Raw genomic sequence first — 20,401 nt, 5'->3', positions numbered from 1 at the left:
AATCTCACCCTGGCCGGATTCAATACGTTGCAAGGTTGCGAGAACGTTATCCAGCACATCCCGGCCCGGGGTTTGATTCTATATCACGGGATAGAAGTAGGCGCAACCGACATATGCATAAAGAAAACAAGTTTTTGCCACGCTTCAGTAATGACAGTAGCTCACTGGGGCACGACACCGCAAAAAGACACCGGTTGCTACTTTTCAGACAAGAACAGCGGTTCAAGTAACCAACCTGAAACGTGAGCATGGATAAGAACTCCATGTCCGAAACGGTGTCCGCCGCGCTGGGGCGCGGCGGATGCGGATGGTCGTTTAAATACGGTGCAGCCTATGCTGTCTGTCGAAGCAGTTGGCTTTGAAGATCCCGGTTGCCAGCAGATGAAGTGAGTACCATCCAACGCTGGCAGTTGCGTGCGATTCATGACGCGGTCCAGTGGCTGTTTCCAGATAAACGGGCCAGTTGCGCACAGGGCAGCAGGCAACGCCAGAAGAAGGGAGACCTGAAACGTGAGCACGGGTGAGCACTCCATGTCCGAAACGGTGTTGTTCCATTACTTAGTTTAAGCAACTTTCCCCTGTCATGTTTAGTTAAGTCGAAGTTATCTCAACACATCTTGTCAGGAAAATAAAGCTGTACTAAGTAGCAAGCTGCGATGGGCTTACATTTCTTGCCTAGAACCGTTCGTTAACCAAAAACTTCGTAAGCAGAGATTGTGTGCAACGTCGAAGCATTTATAAGCGAGCAAACGTCATTGAAGAAATAATCGGTGAAAGGTAGACGGGTCGTTAATATGCAACTTTAGCAGACAAGCGGTAGCTCACGCACAGCTGCACAAGGGGAACACGATTTCCGAAACCTTTCTCAGCGGAAGGAAACGCCTATCACGATTATCAATTCCACACTGTGGCAATAGAGTTGCACACACAATTCTGAAAACCAGCGTGCAGCAAGTATCAGCACAGGTTTCACTGTTGTCGTGGGTGTTCCACTTCCTACGTTCGCAAGGCACTCTATACACACACGAAAAGCAGACACAACACGCATGAACGCACGTGTAGTTGGCGAGCACAGTTGCTTACGGTTTCAACAGTACGACGAGGTCGAAGGGCGCTCTCCAAGTTTCCAGTGATGCGTCCAGCATGTTACTTGCAGCATAGAAGCCGCTGCGTAGTGGACGAGCTGAGGCACGCTGATAATACGCATTACTTCTTTGCGACGTCCGCCAAACTTTACACGACAACCAGCGAGACAAAGGGAACACACTCCACGGCATAACAATCGTTGGTCTACATTTAGCTGGCGCGCCAGGCATAATGCGTGTTTACAGCGAGACGCAAGCCATCTTCTGGCACTTTCGTGCTCGCGAACTACGTCTCATTTCATTACATCATCAGCCTGCTGACGCCCACTGCTGTGCAAAGGCCTCTCCCATACTTCTCGAACTCCCCCGGTCCTGTGCTAATTGTGGCCACGTTGTCCCTGCGAACGTCTTAATCTCATCCACCCACCTAACTTTTCGCCGCCCCCTCCTACGCTTCCCTTCCCTTGGAATCCAGTCCGTAACCCTTAATGACCATCGGTTATCTTCCTTCCTCATTACATGTCCTGTCCATGCCCATTTCTTCCTCTTTATTTCAACTAAGATGCCATTAACTCACGTTTGTTCCCTCATTCAATCTTCTCTTTTCTTATCCCTTAACGTTACATCCATCATTCTTCTTTCCATAGCTCGTTGCGTCGTCCTCAATTTAAGTAGTACCCTTTTCGTAAGCCTCCAGGTTTCTGCCCCGTACATGAGTACTGGTAAGACACAGCTGGTTTACACTTTTCGCTGGAGGGATAATGGCAACCTGCTGTTCATGATCTGAGAATGCCTGCCAAATGCACCCCATCCCATTCTTATTCTGATTATTTCAGTCTCGTCATCTGGACCAGCGGTCGCTACCTGCCCTAAGTAGATGTATTCCCTTACCACTTCCAGTGCCTCGCTACCTATCGTAAACTGCTGTTCCCTTCCGAGACTGTTAAACATGACTTTAGTTTTCCGCAGATTAATTTTTAGACCCACCCTTCTGCTTTGCCTCCCCAGATCAGTGGTCATGCATTGTGATTGGTGCCCTGAGTTACTAAGCAAGGCAATATTACAGCAAACCTAATAACACCATCAAACAAACACATCGAAGCAGCAAGCACTACCGATTGAAAACGGAGCAATAACAACACGCCGTATTTTCATATTCTACCAGCCGCGTAGAATACGATAATACCGGCGCCGCCAGCGCCGTCTGTATAATTGTGCGGCCGTTGTGGCCTCCGTGATCCCTACAATAATTAGAACTACAGCAGGTTTTGTGCCATATTGGGCCGAACTACATACATATGTGGCAAGGCAGGAAGAAATACTGACATGCTCATGTTGTATGCTATAGTTTCGGGCAGAAATAAATTACGTGCAGTATTCTTGCTTTTGAATCGCTTATGCCGCATGCAGTCTGAAAAAGCATGGCCTTCATGATCTGAACATTTTACCCTGAGAAAGCTGTCGCTGGGGTGTGATTTTAACGATTTCAACTTCGGTCACTGGCCTTAAACCCCTAAATGACGCTATGCGCAGCTGTTACCTGCACTACCTGCGCCGTCACTTCGTTTCTCATTGAAGTAACTTCCTGCTGTAGTTTAAATGTAGTCCAGAAATTGTAGACACAACCTCGGAGGTACACGTGTGCAGTGTGTGATGCTTCCGTGCGCTCTTTAACTGTTTCCGTCGCACAGGAAGCCACAAACACACGATGATCTTTAATTTTACCCGTGAGGCGCAGGTTACGCTTATGTGTTCCCTATCTTGATTTCGTGACGGTGTGCTTATCGTGCGCGGATCGCGCTTATGTCGTCCGTACCTTCTCTGTGCATTGTGTGACCCCCGAAGACTCCTCGAAAAAAAAAAAACATTTCTGCAGCGTGCATTTGTCGCCTCTGACTGGTGTGTGCCAGAAATGTGCGGCGGCGTTTGATGTGTTGCAATGCTGCAGTCACTGCATTCCAGCAAATACTTATGAAGCGGCTGCTAACGCGCAGTTTTGCTTAGTGTTTCTTGGTTATATTTGTGATTTATCTCCATATGCGATAGAAACCACAATGCACGCTTCCATTATATTAATTTGGTTTTTCTAATTTGGATTAGTGTCATGTTCGCCTGCGTCAATGAGTGTCTCTTTACGATGCTATTGCTTGATAGTAAAAAACCTCTGAAATGGGGTTGAAATAATCAGGCTTTTTATTCCTAGAAAAGTGCGTGAGTAGTAATTTTGCAAGAGCTTAGTGATGCAGTACTGTACATCGAACTAAGAAACAAGATATCTAGACGACTTACAGTGCGTGAATCTTACTATGATGTGTCAATGTATCAGTACACTCTCAGTGCTAGCTGTGGGCCCACCGCACTGAGACACAGCACATATTTGCCGTTAACGTGGTGCGAGGGCGGCCTCGCACCACGTTAACGGCAAATGCAATTGTCCAGTTCGCTCTGAAGTAATGTACATCACGTTTTCATATAATTTGTTCCGTGTACAAACTTTCCCATGGGTGCACTGTTGCCTTCCCAAGTTAGAAACAGACTGAGATACTATTCAACAGTATTCAACACCTTCTGTCGAATGTTTATAGAGTGCAAATGTAGAGCCGTTCTTAGAGAGGCCGCACTTTAGCTTCTTTATATGTCCTATAAACGTTCCTTTATAGAATTCAGTACATATGTCATATGATGGCACATTTTAGAAAGGGAATAGAGAGCCAGCTAGTCTATAGACAGGCCGCATTAGAAGTCCTGAAAACATTCTATAAATATTTTTTCATAGAATTTGGTACATAATATGTCAATACTGCCTCTATAGAAAGTTTATGGAAGGCGGATGTAGAGCCATTCTATAGACAGGCTGCTTTAGAAGTTCTGAAAACGTTCCATAAACAGTCTTCTATACAATGTTGTACACATGTTGACAATAACCCCTCTATAGACCGCTTATGGAGGGGGGACGGAGAGTCAGTCAATAGAGAAGCCGCATTACAAGCGTAAAAAACATTCTACCGACATTTTATAGAATTTAGCATATATGATATCAGTATATCCTTTATAGAACATTTATAGAGGGCGAATGAAGAGCCATTCTATAGACAGGTCGTCTCAGAAGTTTTAAAGACATTTTATAAAAATTACTTTATAGAATTCAGTACATATGACGCGAATACACCCTCTATTGCGCATCTATTCTGTGTGGAATGACCTGTTTCTGCAGACAGGCTTATTCAGACTTCCCATAGAGATTCTATGCACATGACTGTATAGATCGCGAGTTCCTATAGAGCCCCTTCTGACTCCATAGGAACTCATTAGGAGTTCTAAAGAAATCCATTTTCATAAGGGCAAGCTTGCCGCGTTGGCGATCTGCGACCGTGGCGGGAACGACAGACAACTCGGCTCCGGTGTCGACGAGGAGTTGGTGCCAGCGATGCGGTCAACTACGAAGAACAGGCGGCTTGCGCGATGGCTGAGGTCGCACGCAGCCGTTAGTGACTGGCCGGTGCGCTTCCCGTCCACAAACAGGGCTGAGTGCAGCAGCTTGCTTGTTCGCGAAAGCTACAGTGGTACCAGCACAACTGCCGTGGCGAGTCTCTATAGGTGCGCTGCGAAACTGCAAAGGCGAATGCTTGAGCCGAAGTTGGTCGCCAGTGTTGCCACCCGTCGCCAGCTTCTCCATTGCACTGATAAAGCGGTTGACTTTCCTCCAGGCGCGATATACAGGCCTGGCTGCAACTGCCCCAAGGAATCCGGTAGACAACCCCATGGATGTTGATATCTGGTAGGCGGTCCTTAAAGTTCTCAAGCACGTTCCGTAGCTTGGAGTTTGGCACATGTCCAATGCGCAAGTTGTACTTCGCAAACACGCGGGACAAAGCTTCACTTATCCCGCGAACATACGGAATGCCTGCGCTGGCGGAAAAAATTTTCGGATTAGCTGTCACTGGCTGCAAAAGTTTCTTTTCAGTTCTTGCAACAAAATGATCGGGGTAGCCATTTTTGGAAAGTTCCCGCCGTAACATCTTGAGCTCAGATTGAAGGCGCTCTTTCTCCGCGCAGATCCGCCTGGCACGCGTCAACAGTGACGAAGCAACCGATTTCTTGTGAGCCACGATATGATTAAAATTGAAGTCAAGGTACCGGCCTGTGTTCGTAGGCTTGCGGTATACGGTGAAGGACAGCTCGCGACCTTTTCGAAGGACAAGGACGTCAAGGAACGGCAGGCAGTCGTCCTTTCCGATTTCCACAGTAAACGGCAGCTTTGGGTGCACTGCGTTGAGCTCATGTAGAACGCTATGGACGTCTTATCTTCGTAAGACGCAAAAACACTCGTCCGCGTAGCGCTAGAACACATTGGGTCTTGGTTGAAAACAGGCGAGAGCTCTGCCTTCGACGGCCACCTTGACCAGGTTAGCGGTATTTACGGTTATGGACGCGCCCATAGAGGTGCCGTCTGTCTGCTTGTATATCCTGGAGCTGTAGGAAAAATATGTGTTGCTGAGGCAAAATGTCAGCAACGTGCAGATGTCCTCAACGTCAAAGGGCGTGTGTTCGCCGAGAGGATGGTCGTTTTCTGAAACTTCTTCGCATGTGCTGACGGCCAGATCGACAGGCCCACAAGGAACAAGGCTACGACGTCGAACGACACCATAACGTCCTCAACACCCAATTGCAAATTGTGGAGCTTTTGAACAAAGTCCGAGGAATCCGCCATGTGTGTTCAATATTTGCCAGCTAAGGGGCTCAGTACTCTGTGCAAATGCCCTGATAGGTTCTGCAGCGGAGACCAGGTAAAGTCCACCATAGGTCGCAAGGGGACGCCGACCTTGTGGACCTTGGGTATACCGTAAATGGCGGGGGCTGAGCCGTTGGTGCAGAGCAGGTGGTCATAGAATTTATCTTTGTCCGAAGGTACGTATTTGAAAAGGCTGGCGAGAAGTTCTTGCAGTTTCCTTTGTACCCTACTTGTGGGGTCCTAAGGCAATGGAGCGTAAGTTCCCTTGTCTTCCAACAGGATGTACATCTTTTGGTCGTAGTCGCCTCTATCAAGTAGCACAGTTGCGTTCCCTTTATGGGCAGGCAGAACCACAATATCGTCGTTTCCGCGCAGCTTCCTTATGGCTTGCCTTTTAGATGCAGGTAGCCCGGTTTCTTAAGCTGTCTTGAGAGTATCCCAATGGATTCTTCCCGTAGAGATGGAAAGAAAAAATATACATGCATAACGTCACCTGGGAATCCGTGTGCGTGTGTCTGATTTGCGGCAGCTACGTCTCTTACCAATCAGGTCAAGAAGTAGTTCCCTTGAGCACTCAAGAAGGCAGCAACTGGCGTTCCTTTGCCAAAATGGCTTGAGTGTTGTCTAAAGAAATTGTGAATTACTTGTAGTATTTGCACGCTTTCCGACGGTTGTATCAATCGACGGTCAGTTGCAGACAGGAATGCCTACAGATTTATAAGTCTTGTGTGTGATCACGATCGTTCCTGCATTTGCAACATTTATTAACGGAGATAAATACTAAATTGCACCCATCATCCTGAAGTCTATTCGTTCAAATTACTTTATTGATTGCCCTTGGCCGAAATCCTGAAGTCTACTTGTGGAAAGTAAGAGTGAGCATTTGCGCCATTTCAGTCACAGTGCTCTTCTTCTCGTGGGCTGCATGCTTGGTCCGGCAGAGCGGAATTCAGCGAGCTCAAGTTACGAAAGTTCCAGCTCGCTAAACTGAACTGTCTAGTGAAGCCGAACTGCTTCGGACACGTATTGTCTAGCAGCTACTGCGATTGTCACTGCACAACCTGGAGAATACAGTCTCCGCTAATTCCTCTGGTGCGCACGTTCATCACCACTGAGACGCCAGAGTGACACGGCGCTGTCGTGTCACTGTGGTTGACAAAGCGCCCAGTAGTCTTTTTTCAACTTTCGTCTTGTTTAGTCCACGCCCTCGTTCCCGATATTTCTTTTCCTCGATTTCGCCTTTCCAATCTCTCTTTCCCCAAGTTTAGGATAGCCAACGCCGAGCGACCATTGCATCCTCTCTGCATTTCATTGCTCTGTCTATGGTTCGAAAATCATTACCGCTGCTATGGAAAGCCTCAAGGGGTCCAATCCTTAATTAGAGCCGGTATTACTCGAATCGAATGGGGCACAATATTAATTACCAGATGTAGATCAACAGTGCTAACCTGAGGACAGAACTTGTCCAATCATTTTTTTTTTCTTTCCGCGTATGTCGGTCCCTGGGCGCTGGTAATGTAAAGGTTCCAACTGACTCGATTTCCCTTCTTTATTGACCGCTTAATTCACTTACAATTACACTGACATCTGCTGATCTACTTGTAAATGCACGTTTTGCCAAAGCCTTGATAAGTACAGTTGTGTGTGGAGCAGTTGGTGCTGACATATTCAAGGTTGAATGGGCTCTTGAGTTTAAGCGCTTAGAACTAAAGCAATTTAACACGGTGAATATTTTCAAGGCGCGTGGTTGACTCCTTGCTAAACATAATTGGCAGAAGCGCCGAACATAAATATTCCATTGATAACGAAGTGAGACAGCCATCAGGGTCAACGTATGTATTTATTATTTATATCAAGCTCGCTCACAAAAGAACGCTCATCTTTTACGTCGATTTCAGGGCCATCCTCTGGGCCTGAAAAGTTCCTGCCTGGCGGCTCACCGTATCCGACACCACCGACAAATGGAAAATCACCACCGGTAGACGACACCATATTGAAGCCTTTGCTGCCTGCTGCACCCAGCTACCCTGTCCTCTCATCTCAGAAAACCGATGGCCCTGCCTATCCGGGGGATAAACAACTCCCACCTGTGCTGCCTTATGGTCCCGTCGACTTACCACCTCCAGGGGGTCCGGACTACACCCTAGACAAGCCATCCGCGGTTCCTCTAAATGTCGAGCAACCAGCTGCGCCTGTCGTGCCCGGAGGCTACCCCGTGGATATACCACCGCCTCAGCTGCCTTCTGCCGAACTGGAAGCACCGCCAGTTATCGCAGCTGGCAAGCCTTTTACTTCGTCCTCTTGGCAATACGCACAATGCGGCCTTCCCTTGAAGGGGCCCTCTTCCTTTATTCATTGTCAGAAGGTATTATAGCAGGGGGTTACAGCTTTTTACAAAACCCGGCTTGGTAATAATTGCACACTTGTTCTTTAGACAAGCCATTACATAGGCAATACCCATAAGAAAAATGAATTCACGAACGGAACTGTCGTAGACCGGTATTAGTTAATTTTTAGCGTGTTGTCATTATAATATGAGACGTCGTTTGGGGCACTATAACGTAAAACTATTCCAAACTTTTATATTCCAATTTTGCAATCAGCCCTCCACGATTGGTCAAAAAATGTTCGGGCTACACCCACCTCGCCTGTCCGTCACACGACGTCACGAAAACCGCGATAGGAAACCTCATATGACGTGTACACACTGAGGAGGCATGATTAGACCGAATAAAATAAATTATTTCTTACTTGAAACCTTTTCGCCATTACCCCTCTTCTATTGGTTACAATGTTACAGGCTGCGCCACTTGGCCTTTCTGTCACGCGACATCACAAAATTTCTAAAACTCACGGCGTCAAACTAACGTCTACGCGTCAAAAACGCACTTATGCGCCGAATAAAACTGAATTTTTTATGAATAGCCGGAGGCTGTCCCCTTCCGAAAGGAATAGAAGATGGCTGTCCGCCGATCACTCAGGCACTGGCTACTCGCAAGTGCCGGAGAGGATGGATTTATTAGGCTATAATAAAAAAGTTTTGCGTTGCAGTATAGCGTTATCGAGCCCTTTCGGCACTATTACCACATCACTCTGCCAACTCTTTGCTGAGAATCCATTTTAACGGCATTCTTAACCTTCCGTTGCACGGCGCCGCGATTTTTGACCAGCCACTGCTAGCTATGTAATAGGAGGTGGGCCAATGGCAGACGCCGGTACCGCTCTCCACATCCGGTTATTTATTTTCATTGCGCTGGCTCGGACCCATCCAAACCCTCTCCACTTGAACGTTCTCGTTGCCTCTTGTCAAACAATTAGATAAGAAACACCGTTCAAAGTAGGCAATGTAATTCATTTTGAAAGCAAACAAAAGTGGCCTATAAATGATGAGGACGCTTGATTGGGCTGTTCAGACAACGCTGCGGACCACCGCCCGATGCTTGCGTCAGCGGTTACGTGAATTGAATTCAGGAGTTTGAAATAAAAAGATTGGAATAGTTTTACGTTACAGGGCCAGCGATGTCGTAAAGCGCTTTTCTTTTTCCTGTTCTAATTTTAGCAATATACACGCACACTTAGAAAGAACTGTCTTAATCTGAATTTATGCCGTTGCAGCGAAAGAAGCTCCCAGCAATCGCATTCTTCATTGCAGTAACGCCTTGCTCTCTTCCATATCAGCTCAAGACAAACCTAAGCGCTTTGTCTTGCAACTTTTTGAAACGCTCAATCGAAGTGACTTCCGATGAATCCCAGTTGAGACAAGTGTGTTCGAAAAAAGGCAAAGTGCATGAAAATTGAGCGGTGTTTTTAAAGGAAACTGGGAAATTTCGTGGTTCCGCTGAATGGAAGGCTAGCGCCCTGCCAACTTTCGCTACGAATTCATCTACATGTACATTCCATGTACCATTAGGATAACGTAGCAATCCCGGGTGTTTATACATTTCGGTTTTTGTTAGTAGTTCAATATTTACAAAATAATAACCAATAATTGTTTCTTTTTGACAGCAAAAAAGACGTTCACGGACGTTTTTTAGTGTTGGTATGCATATTCCAATCTATACAACATGTGTACATTCTTTGCATGTCGTAGTGCTGCTGATCCACATCGCACACACGACTACTTCCCTATAGGCAACACAGTCGTATGCAAGCGGGTACACCGTTGACCTGAGATTCAAGGAAATGTCATAAATGTAAATCAAAAGCAAAAAAGAGCGCACGAGTACAGACCATTCTGGAGCCCATCATATAACGTTAGCTAGACTAGATGTTTCATCATTTAGTAGCCCACATTGAATACGCTGTGATAGATAATTTTCAATCGAAGTACTTTATTTATAGAAACTTATTTGCCTTTGCTTGTACGGGAGAAGGGAATCAGAGACAGTGCCAAGTGTCTTCGTCATGTCAAGAAATAGGCAGCCATTTCGTCCACCGCCATAAATTAGATATGCTGAATCATAAGATTCACCAAGTTGAGTCGTGCAAGACAGACCTTTATGCGAAATTCATACTGTTCATTAACTTGCAGATAATTTACAGATATACGCTCCGTAACAGTATAAATAAATATAGCTTGCACCCAATGTATATGTTAAGTCCTTTAGCGCTGCCTCATCGTCTCATCAACCCAGGGGGTCCAGGCTACTCTGTAGAAAAGCCATCCGTCAGTGGTGCCGCACCAGCTGCGCCTGTCGTGCCCGGAGGTTACCCCGTGGATGTACCCCAGTTGCCTGAACCGGAAGCACCTCCAGTGATCACAGCCGGCAAGCCTTTCACTCCGTCGTCTTGGCAATACGCGCAATGCGGCCTCCCATCGAAGAGGCCCTCATCCCTTCGTGGACCATTCCCGTGGCAGGTGAGGCATCTCGAGCGCCGAGGTGGCGTCGTGACGGTCGGCCGCGACTGAGGGCATTTCCCCGCTGGCGTGTCGTCATGTCGCTGGGCGCCGTATTTACATTCGCTCGCCTGTGCAGCCGGTCGACTTTAGCGCCGCCCCGGGGCACCAACGGGAACTATATATCTAGGTACCTTTTCGCCCTAGGGGAGCCCAGGTCCCTAGTTGTCGTGTAAAAAAATTACCGACGATTACGTTACTTCCTAATGCGAAATTTGAGCGCAGCAAATAAGCTGTTTCACCTTTTCGATAGATTGAGGCAAAGAAATCGAGCAACATGTATGCGCTATCACAGAATTTTTTTTTTATTTTTCACACGTATTCCTTTAACAAAGACTCCACTAACAGTTCTTGACAGTCATGAAGGAAGCTTTGTGGTCGGAGAAACAGACTGATATATGTTCGACTTGGTACACCAATGCTTGATTCTCAAAGACGAGATCTATACAAGTGCCTCGCGAGGTTGTCACAGCCGTGGGACGCGTTACGAACGAGAGGAACGGGATGTTCTCCCGCATAAGTGTTAGGAAATTGCTGTTTGTCTTTATGTCAACATTAAAGTCCCCCACTACTAACATCGGTGTGGATCGATGGACGGTTAATGCGAGTTGCAGGAAGTGCACGACGTCTTTCGTGAGTGCGGTAGCGGACTCACGAAAGCGGTACCAGTCGGTCGCTGCTAGCGCTGGGGGGATGAAAGGGGGGTGGAGCTGGTTACGAGGCCGACGATAACGCCGACGACGACGCGAAACCCAGGAACGGACGCCAAAGAGCCATTTGTGTAGCCAGCCCTCCTCCACAGTCTCTCCTCCTCCCTTCCATCATCCTCCCTCGCCCGGAGAGCCGACAGCGCGCATGCGCGGCGGCGGAGCAGATTCGTCGGCGAGCTGGTTACGAGGCCGACGACAACGCCGACGACGACGCCGACGACGACGCGAAACCCAGGAACGGACGCCAAAGAGCCATTTGTGTAGCCAGCCCTCCTCCACAAGCTCTCCTCCTCCCTTCCATCATCCTCCCTCGCCCGGAGAGCCGACAGCGCGCATGCGCGGCGGCGGAGCAGCAGATTCGTCGGCGAGCTGGTTACGATGCCGACGACAACAACGCCGACGACGACGACGACGCGAAACCCAGGAACGGACGCCAAAGAGCTGCGCTCTAAAACGCGCCTAGCTCCTGAAACGCCCTACTCATCATGCGCGCGCGCGCGGGGCCCACAGAAATATATCATAGCGCAGGGTTTGTGCCAACTCGCCGGAGCAACAGGGTGAGCGGACATTGCGCGTGCACGCAAGCAGCACGACCACGAACGAAGCGATACAAGGTGGAACAGCGGGTTTTACGGCAATCGAAGCTGTGTGTGTGTGACGTGCTTGGTGTGTGCAAAGAGCAATTGAGTTGCGTGTGTGACGAATGTGTATGCGCAAAATAGCACGACCACGAACGAAGGTGGAACATCGCGTTTTGGCGTTTGGTGTACGCAGAGCAATGGAGTTGCGTGTGTGACGCGTTTGTTCACGCAAACAGCACGACCACGAACGAAGCGATGCAAGGTGGAACAGCGCGTGTTGCTCAATCGAGTTGTGTGTGTGCGTGTGGGTGACGCGTTTGTGATACGCAAAGAGCACGACGACGATCGTCTTCTAACTGCGCCAGAGCAAACCGATTGTTGCGTACTACATACGTATTGCGCGGGCGTTAAAACTAGAGAAACACGGGATTGCGACGCGACCAGCCGCAGTGTATAGGACTGTACGTACGTACGTACGTTTTTGTAATGTGGTCAATCTTAAAAGGACGATGGAATTTCTGCACCGGCGGAGAAGTGGGAAATCGTGATTAAATTTGGCCGATCATTGTCAAAAGCAAAGGCTTACCTTTAATTAGGTGTTACCCCTACCTTTTACTGAAACTGCAGCCTCTAGTAGACTACATGCACTTTTGTAGTCATGACACCATACGACGATACCCTCTGACGTGGGGCCCAGACTACTGGAGAGCTGGTTGATCAAGCTTGCTCAGTAAACTTGAGCTTTTGTTTTTTGATTATGCTACAGTGTTAGAGCGTAGTTTCTTGCTATTAGCAAACAGGCAGGACAACAAAGCACTGCTACTCTACTCCTGTTGTGGCTCTTCAGTCAATGACACTAGAGGGGAAAGGAATCGAGATCCAAGCCAAGTGGCAAATTGTGTTTAGTCAGTCTTAAACACCCTTAACTCAATGTTTTAAATGCCTGTGTGGTTGATACCTTGTCTCGTGGAACTTCTTGCCATCCCCAAAATGTGCATAGCACCAGAGGTATAGTTTGACAGCTGTAAGCAGAGCAATTAAGAGAGTGCAGTACCTGTATTGCAGCTTTACACCAGCTAAGATATTGAAGCTTGGGAGTATGCTCATATTTCTCATCTATGGTGTGGCAAGAGCTTGTAATCCGCCCTCAAGTTCTGCTGGAGCACAAGCTACTGTTGCTCTTTCGTGCAGCTAGTGTCAGCAGACAAGCTTGCAGTATTGCTAGGTAGAAAAGCGCTTAGGCTTCACGACCATCCAAGTCATAAATGAATAAGTGCATGGCTAGAAGTTGTAAATTGCAAGAAACAGTTCAAATGCCATTAAGCATAGTTGCACTATTGCTATGTATCCTTCGGAGCATTGTACGACCCATGGTAGTTTCCACATTGTGTTTAACTGCCACACCAGTGACATATGATAACGATGCTAGTGTGATTCAGTGTGGCTGTACTTCGTTCTATAAAAACTTTTCGTGTGTTTTAGATTATATTTACTGCAGTATCTGAAAGGTTATTCGCAGAAGATGATAGTTGACGTTACAGCCATTTTTTCTATACAGTCCTTCACTTTCCATCAACTTCAGCAAATCATTGAAGCCCCAAAATAACACATTTAATATTGGTACTCAGATTGAACAGTTTCAGTTCCATGTGTATGTTTCAGAGAACTGGACCAAACATCAAGAATGAAAATTTAGCTACCTATTGATGCTGTAGCTTTAGGCTCTGCAGGAACCATTTATCTGCAGCACCCAACTTATCCCGTATTTGACGGATCATGATAGACGTGTGAAGAAGCACGAGTGTTATGCAGAACAGTTTTCAAGAGGTAATGAACCTCTACCATATAATTCATAAATAACTGGAAGCCTTCTGCTAAGGAAATGTTCGTGCTCTGCACTGTAACATCGACAAGTCCCTCCCTAAGATAAGGTGATAAAGAGAGCTGGCTTTATGAATCTGTTGTATTTCAACAATTTTAACATAGTATAAGTGAGGCCCACGGCATAAATGGGACTGCGTGCTGTTCTGTATGCATACTGCGCTTATTGTACAGATAAATAGTAGCCAATCAATAGCCATTTTATTGAAGATGCAAACTGGATCATATCCTAGGGCCAACTCACTGTCAATGAAAACTGTTATACTGGCTTCCTGCACTGTTTATTTGTCATGGACTTCTTTTTAAGGTGCGATTGAAGCCCCCTCAAAATCTTACTTAAACTATGAATTGCAACTGGGAGAACGTGTCCATTAATTCGGACCACACTTTTTGTATTTAGCTATCATCATTGTAAACAGCTTCATAATGAGAGGAACCTCAGGTGAAATGCTTATTTTTTTCCTGGCATCCTTCTTCTGCCTTCTCTGTAAGCACAAACTATGGACATGTCAACAAGGTAATCTTGCATTTATCCTGCCTACAAGTCCCTCTTTTGACATTCATGCCTGTATTGCCTTTTCAGTGCCTAAAAATTCCCGTTTTCCTTCTTTTCTCATGACTCGATTTTGTTAAACAAGAACCACTGAACAGTAATGAACCTGAACAGTAATGACGAAAGCATTGTGCGGAAATATGCAAGGTGATCAGGAAATGTAAAATGAGTCATACACCCGATTGTAGCAAACTGTTACAGAGAAAACACACGCAGGTTTCTGGGAAAGTCTTCACAAACCTACCACATGCTTCAGACTGCTCCTGTGATTCAGATGTCTGCGATAATACGTAAAAGTAGGTTGTCACGGGCACATCTATTCTCTAGTTCATGAAGCCTTCATTCCAGAGAGCCTCACCATGCCATAACACTAACCCCCGTATTCAGAAATGCATCTTAACTTGAAGCCCATGCTTGACTCGATTTAAATGACGCCTGTCGTGAACACACCAAAAGAAACGCAATGAGCATCTCGGGCGCGTTCACACCGTGCGTCATTTATATCAAGTCAAGCATGAGCTTCAAGATGTATTGCTGAATACGCGGTAAGACTTGATAAAGGTTGCCATTAATTATTTGTCCAATGTTTCAGTTTTCTCATCAAGAATATCTAGCTTTTTCTGAATGCTACCAATTTTTGTTTCATTCTCCTTTTCACCACATGTACTTCATGGCAATCTCTCATCTTTCCATCCCTTCTCATTTCCCATGCTGTTGGCCAACATGCAGGTGTCGTCTATGCACTAGACAGTTACGATGGGGTCAGCAGGCTTTGCATTTCTCTGTCAACCAATTTCTCTCTTTGCTTTTGTGATCAGGTCCGCCTGGCCCTTAGCTTACTGTATACAATGAAAACAAAGCCTTTTTTTCATGAAATGGGCAAGCACTTGCACCTCTTGCAAAGGATCTTCCAGGAAAGTTTCTCGTTCCTGCAATCACACTGAACATGCACGTCCATCATCATTTCTATGTATCTAAACTGCACCGCCAGAAAGAGTAACAAAAAGCAGCTATATTTTCAGATAACACTTGTGGTTAAGAAAGCAAACCAAGACCAATTATGGGGTGGTCTCCATTTTTTTTCAACATGCAAGGAGCATTGTGCACACACCTCTCAAGCATAAAGGGAGCACGTGTGAGCCATGATGCCTCAATGGCTCCCATGTCTGATCACCCAAAAGAAAGCAGGCCAAACATAAAATTTGTTTTTTGGAAATTCCCTTTATTATAGCTAAAATTTTATTTTGAAAACACTAAAAGTAGTCTTCATTTCAAGACCGTGCAACCTCTGGCTGTATTTTGCAGAGCATGAAAACATACTAAATTGAAATGGCAACAGCAAAGAAACACTGGCTTCCATCTTCTGCAATGCAGAAGAGAGTGACACTGTACACGGTAATCCAAAGTATGGACCCAACTTGGTCGTAGCATACATGCTCTGTGCTGATGTAACTTTAATTAGAGCTGAAGTGTGGCATCCACTCCTCGCCTGTGTCGTCAAAGGCCATTTCATGTTGCCACCCATTCTTTATTCACTACCTGAAAAGATTACATTACACCGTGAAGATGACAAAGCTCACATGCATTGGAGGAAAATTGGTCGGCCATCTTGTCTCCCATACAATACCCCAAATACCTGCAATTAGTGTAAGTATGCTAGTTCCTTGCACTGTTTCCCATAACATCTTTGTTGAAGGTACTGGGTAACAATATCTCAATCACTTCACAAACTCTGGAGATTATTGGTAATTTTTAAAGCGAACAGCTTTCTTTTCCTCTCGACAGCACATGGCATAATTTGTTTAATGTAAAAGGTTGAAGCAATTCATTGGCATGTGCCTCACAATGTGTCTTGCAAAGATTCCTTATTTAACAAATATACTGTTTCGAGAGTTTTCATTTTAGTTTGCTGACACAATGACAAGAGACACGAGGGCAGCTGTGAAGCTGCTTGTCTCTCCACACCAAAAGCCAGCACCTATAGACTCTGCTAAAGACGTACTTCTCAAAATCTGGCTACTCCTTCACCAATTAAACTGTGCAAAAATGTTACATACGTGAGTCAGAAGTTATGTCAATCATGCTGCTGCCACTCAAAGGGCAAAGCTCCTTGAAACAGCAAAGCTCAAAAAAGAAGGAAAGAAGAGCACGTGTAAATGTTTCAGGCTTTATAATGTAGAATAAAGATTTCACCAACGCCAAGAATGCCACGCATCAGTGCCGGCGGGAACATCGTCTTGAGAATGGTTCCTTGATTTGTATTACATATTTCAACTAAGAATTCTGCTGTATTGATTTACAGGTTGTATTTATGAAATCAGCAGCAATTCTGCTCGTACAGTTTGAGAAATACGCCAAATTTGATGCATGGTTTTTTCACATAAGAATTTGAAGGATAAATTCTAGGAAGCGTTACAAAGGCAGAAACAGTGTTCGAAGATGTCAGAATGAGGGCCATGAAATTAGGTCCTTGACTAACCAAACAGTGCCGCTGCTGCAGACATTTTAAGCATGAAATGCTTTTAGCTCCTGTTGTCAGCCACCTTCAATGAACTAAAAGCCAGAGCCATTATCCTGGCACTCAAACCAGCTCATCCGGGCAAACAGTCAAGGCTGCAATACATATGCTAGTTACTTCCCAAACATCTTACAAAAAATATTGCTTCTGAGTTCTAAACATTTGCTCACAATATCAGTCAAGCTGTAACTTCTAGTACGCTGAAGTTTTATTTGTCACTTCTAATAGCGACGTTCAGAGGCAGATACAAGGCACTGTACACTTGATTGTCATTTTTTCACACTGAGACACAGTTGCTTGTGCTCTTTTCAATGCCAGCAGTCCGCGAGGTCTACGGCGCATCTGGTGGACTGAGACGAGATTTGCAATGGGGTTCTGTCGTTGGCAGGATACTTGCTTCCACATGGACCAGTGTACAGTTGCGTGGTGCGGTGAGGTGGGGTGTGCTGTTGCGAATGTGCGCTACAGCCATTTTAAGATTGTGGCTAGTATCATCTACAATCAATCTGCTTTGTCGGCAGCCATTTCATGCTTACATCTACTCTCGATTACAGGAGAGCCAGTATGTTTAAGTGTCACCAGAACAGCCTGAAAATGATCATACGAAATTCTCCAAAGAATGCAAGCGCTTCCGAGCTTTTTTAGTCTGTACATTACAGCTATCTGAAATGAATCCAAGAAAGTAGTGGATGTTAAGGATATGATCATAAAGCTATAGCATATTACTTCGAGGTAGATGAAGTGGTACACGAAGGTGTCCTGTGTATTCTATTTCAGTGGTAACATCATAGTGAAATGTTGGATAGTGTTCAGGAGAAATGCCGCGCTAGTGCAGCCAGCACCAAATGCAATCAAAACGTGGCTTTGCTGTTATTCAACGCAGATATTGCATTCGCCCTACAGCAGACAGGAAACGAAGCAACACCTTCAAGAAGGCAGTCCCCAAACAGCGAAAAAAAAAAAAGCTTGGAGGACACTTAAGCTGTGCCTTTAAGAGTGAAACACGATAGTATCAAAAAGATCCCTGGCTGCTTCTCACGCTTCCGGGCAGCTGCAGCTTATGCTTCTGTAATGTTTCCCTGGAAATGCTGGTGGCAAACGCTATGCACGAAGGCGAGCTTTCTGGGGCGTGCCACTCCTAAGACAGACCTGAAATGGCAGCTGGAAAAGGGGTCTGTGTTTGAGTTTCCGTGCAACAGAATTATGTCTTTTCGCATATTCAAATTACAATCCAACGCTATCATGTCTCAAGGTTGTGTGCAAGTCATACTTTATGAATTTTTGACACGTTCTACTTTGAGAAAATTAATTAGTTCAGTAACGCCTACATGCCACGTGGAGGGCCTGCATGAATTGGGATGCATGGCTCGGGATTAATTTTCTCATATGAAAAAGGTTGCCAGCACCACTGCTGGATTTTCAGCGACACGGGGCCCTGAACACTACGGCTGTTAATATTGTGAATCAGTTCCAGGCCAACAGCACATGTGCATGCACAAAAAAATTAAAGTAGATGCGCCTTGGCACTTCCAGAACATTTTTTTACAAGAAAGGCAGAAGAAAAACCTTCGCTGCTAAGGCATCAGATGAGTAATGTGTAAAACATGCAATATAAAGCTTAATTGTCGAGTCAAATACCTGAAAACCGACTACCATCGGATAGAGAAAATCGGCCCGAAACCAGGGACACCGAGACCCGGGGTGAGCGACCATTTTTGAAGATTTTTCGAAGTGAGAAGCCCAGCTAAGCTTAACGCCGACTAGGCCTATAGCGGAAGCCTACCGGCCCCCAGTAGGGCGGAAAACGGTGTCGCAGTGTAAGCCAGAGGTTCGGAAGCACTTCCGAAATGGAGGTAGACGAGGCAGAAGTGGGGGAAACCCTGAATACCAAGTCGAGAGAAGAAAGAAATGATCCCGCGACCCGAGCCGAGGACGGCGACGCGGATGGATGGGTCGAAGTTACGCACAAAAGAAAGGGCTGCGCGAACGCTACCCAAGAGGTGGACAAGCAAGGCACCCGCTGGAGAAGCCCGACGCGCAAAGGTGGGAAGAGCATAGTGAACAAGATTCTACGAGCAAGCAAGATGCCCAGGCTACCTAGAGACGACATCAAGATAATCGTAAGACCGAGAGACGGGCTGAACATCAGAAACACGTGCAGCGCCAGCCTAGACGAGGCGATACGCAATGAAGCAGGAGTGAGCAGCGACGAAATCATCACGATCTGCCCCAACCACACGCAAAACGTCTTGGTGGTAAGCACACCTGACGAGACGACGGCGACTAAGGTCGCGAAAATCAAGGAATTAACAATCAACGGGAGGAAACACACGACCAACGCGTACGTCTCGGCACCAGAAGAGATGGCCAAGGGGATAATCCGCAACATTCCCCTCAATTACACACAAGACCAGCTCGTGCACGCACTGGTGAACGTGAGGAACCCTTCCCTGGCGTACGCCAAGAGACTGGGCAGCACGACCACCGTGATATTACTGTACGAGGGCAACAGGGTCCCCGCGTGGGCGCACTTCAACAGCATCATGATGAGAGTATCCCTCTATCGGAAACAAATAGACTTTTGCAAGGAGTGCGGCAGGCTCGGGCACAGACCCGATGTGTGCCCCAGACCGGACGACAAGCTGTGCCCGGCGTGCGGTAGCAAAAACCCGGCCAAAGACCACGAATGCACACCTAAATGCAAGCTCTGCGGAGAAGCTCACCCCACGGCGGACCGGACTTGCAGGGCTAAATACAAGACGCCGTACATGGTAAAACTAAGAAGATGGACAGCGAGAAGAAACGAGGAGGAACTCTTGCGAGTAGCCGGCTCACAAGACCCTGATGGCGGGGAAAGCAACCACACACAACCATCTCCCGCACCCAGATCCAAGTCCAGCTCCAGGTCCAGATCCAGATCGACGTCCAGGCCGGGAGCGCGGGGACGACCGATCTCGAGGTCCGGGGACAGATCCAGATCCAGGTCTAGGCCGGGAGCGCGGGGACGACCGACCTCGAGGTCCAGGTCCAGGAACAGGGACAGCACCGGGAGTGGGTCCATATCCACCTCAAGGGGGACGAAGCCCGCAACGAAGGGGAAGAAGCAAGAACAGACGACACCAGCAAAGGTGAGCTGGTCAGACGTAGTGGCCAATCGTGAATCGGGAAGGTCCGGCAATACCAGTAACGATAGGGGCAGGTATGATCACATAGAGGAACGCGTGAAGGAATATCGAACGGAAAACCAGCTACTCAGACAGGAGCTAGAAAAGGCAAAAAAACAAAACAGCGAATCAGCCAAAAAAATTGACGAACTACAGAAAACACTTAATGAAATACTTACCGAAATGCAGACACAATCGTCGCCCCCGTCAGCCGCCTTCGCCTCCGTCTCCACCCCATCCAACGAAGCCAGGGAGGAGGAAGTGGACATGTTAGATGTAG

At 46.7% G+C, this 20,401-nt stretch overlaps 1 protein-coding gene across 1 annotated transcript in view; it reads left to right on the top strand.

The window, feature by feature from the left end:
- LOC135896651 (trithorax group protein osa-like) overlaps positions 1-20,401 on the top strand; it is a 238,164-nt gene that overhangs the window by 151,719 nt on the left and 66,044 nt on the right. The window contains exons 5-6 of the mRNA XM_065425128.2: positions 7,716-8,096; positions 10,452-10,675. Coding sequence (XP_065281200.2) covers positions 7,716-8,096; positions 10,452-10,675 — 605 coding nt within the window. The remainder of the gene's footprint in view (positions 1-7,715; positions 8,097-10,451; positions 10,676-20,401) is intronic.

This window comes from Dermacentor albipictus, chromosome 8 (genome assembly GCF_038994185.2).
Source record: "Dermacentor albipictus isolate Rhodes 1998 colony chromosome 8, USDA_Dalb.pri_finalv2, whole genome shotgun sequence".
Lineage (NCBI taxonomy): Eukaryota > Metazoa > Arthropoda > Arachnida > Ixodida > Ixodidae > Dermacentor > Dermacentor albipictus.
This window is presented reverse-complemented; position numbering and strand designations above follow the sequence as displayed.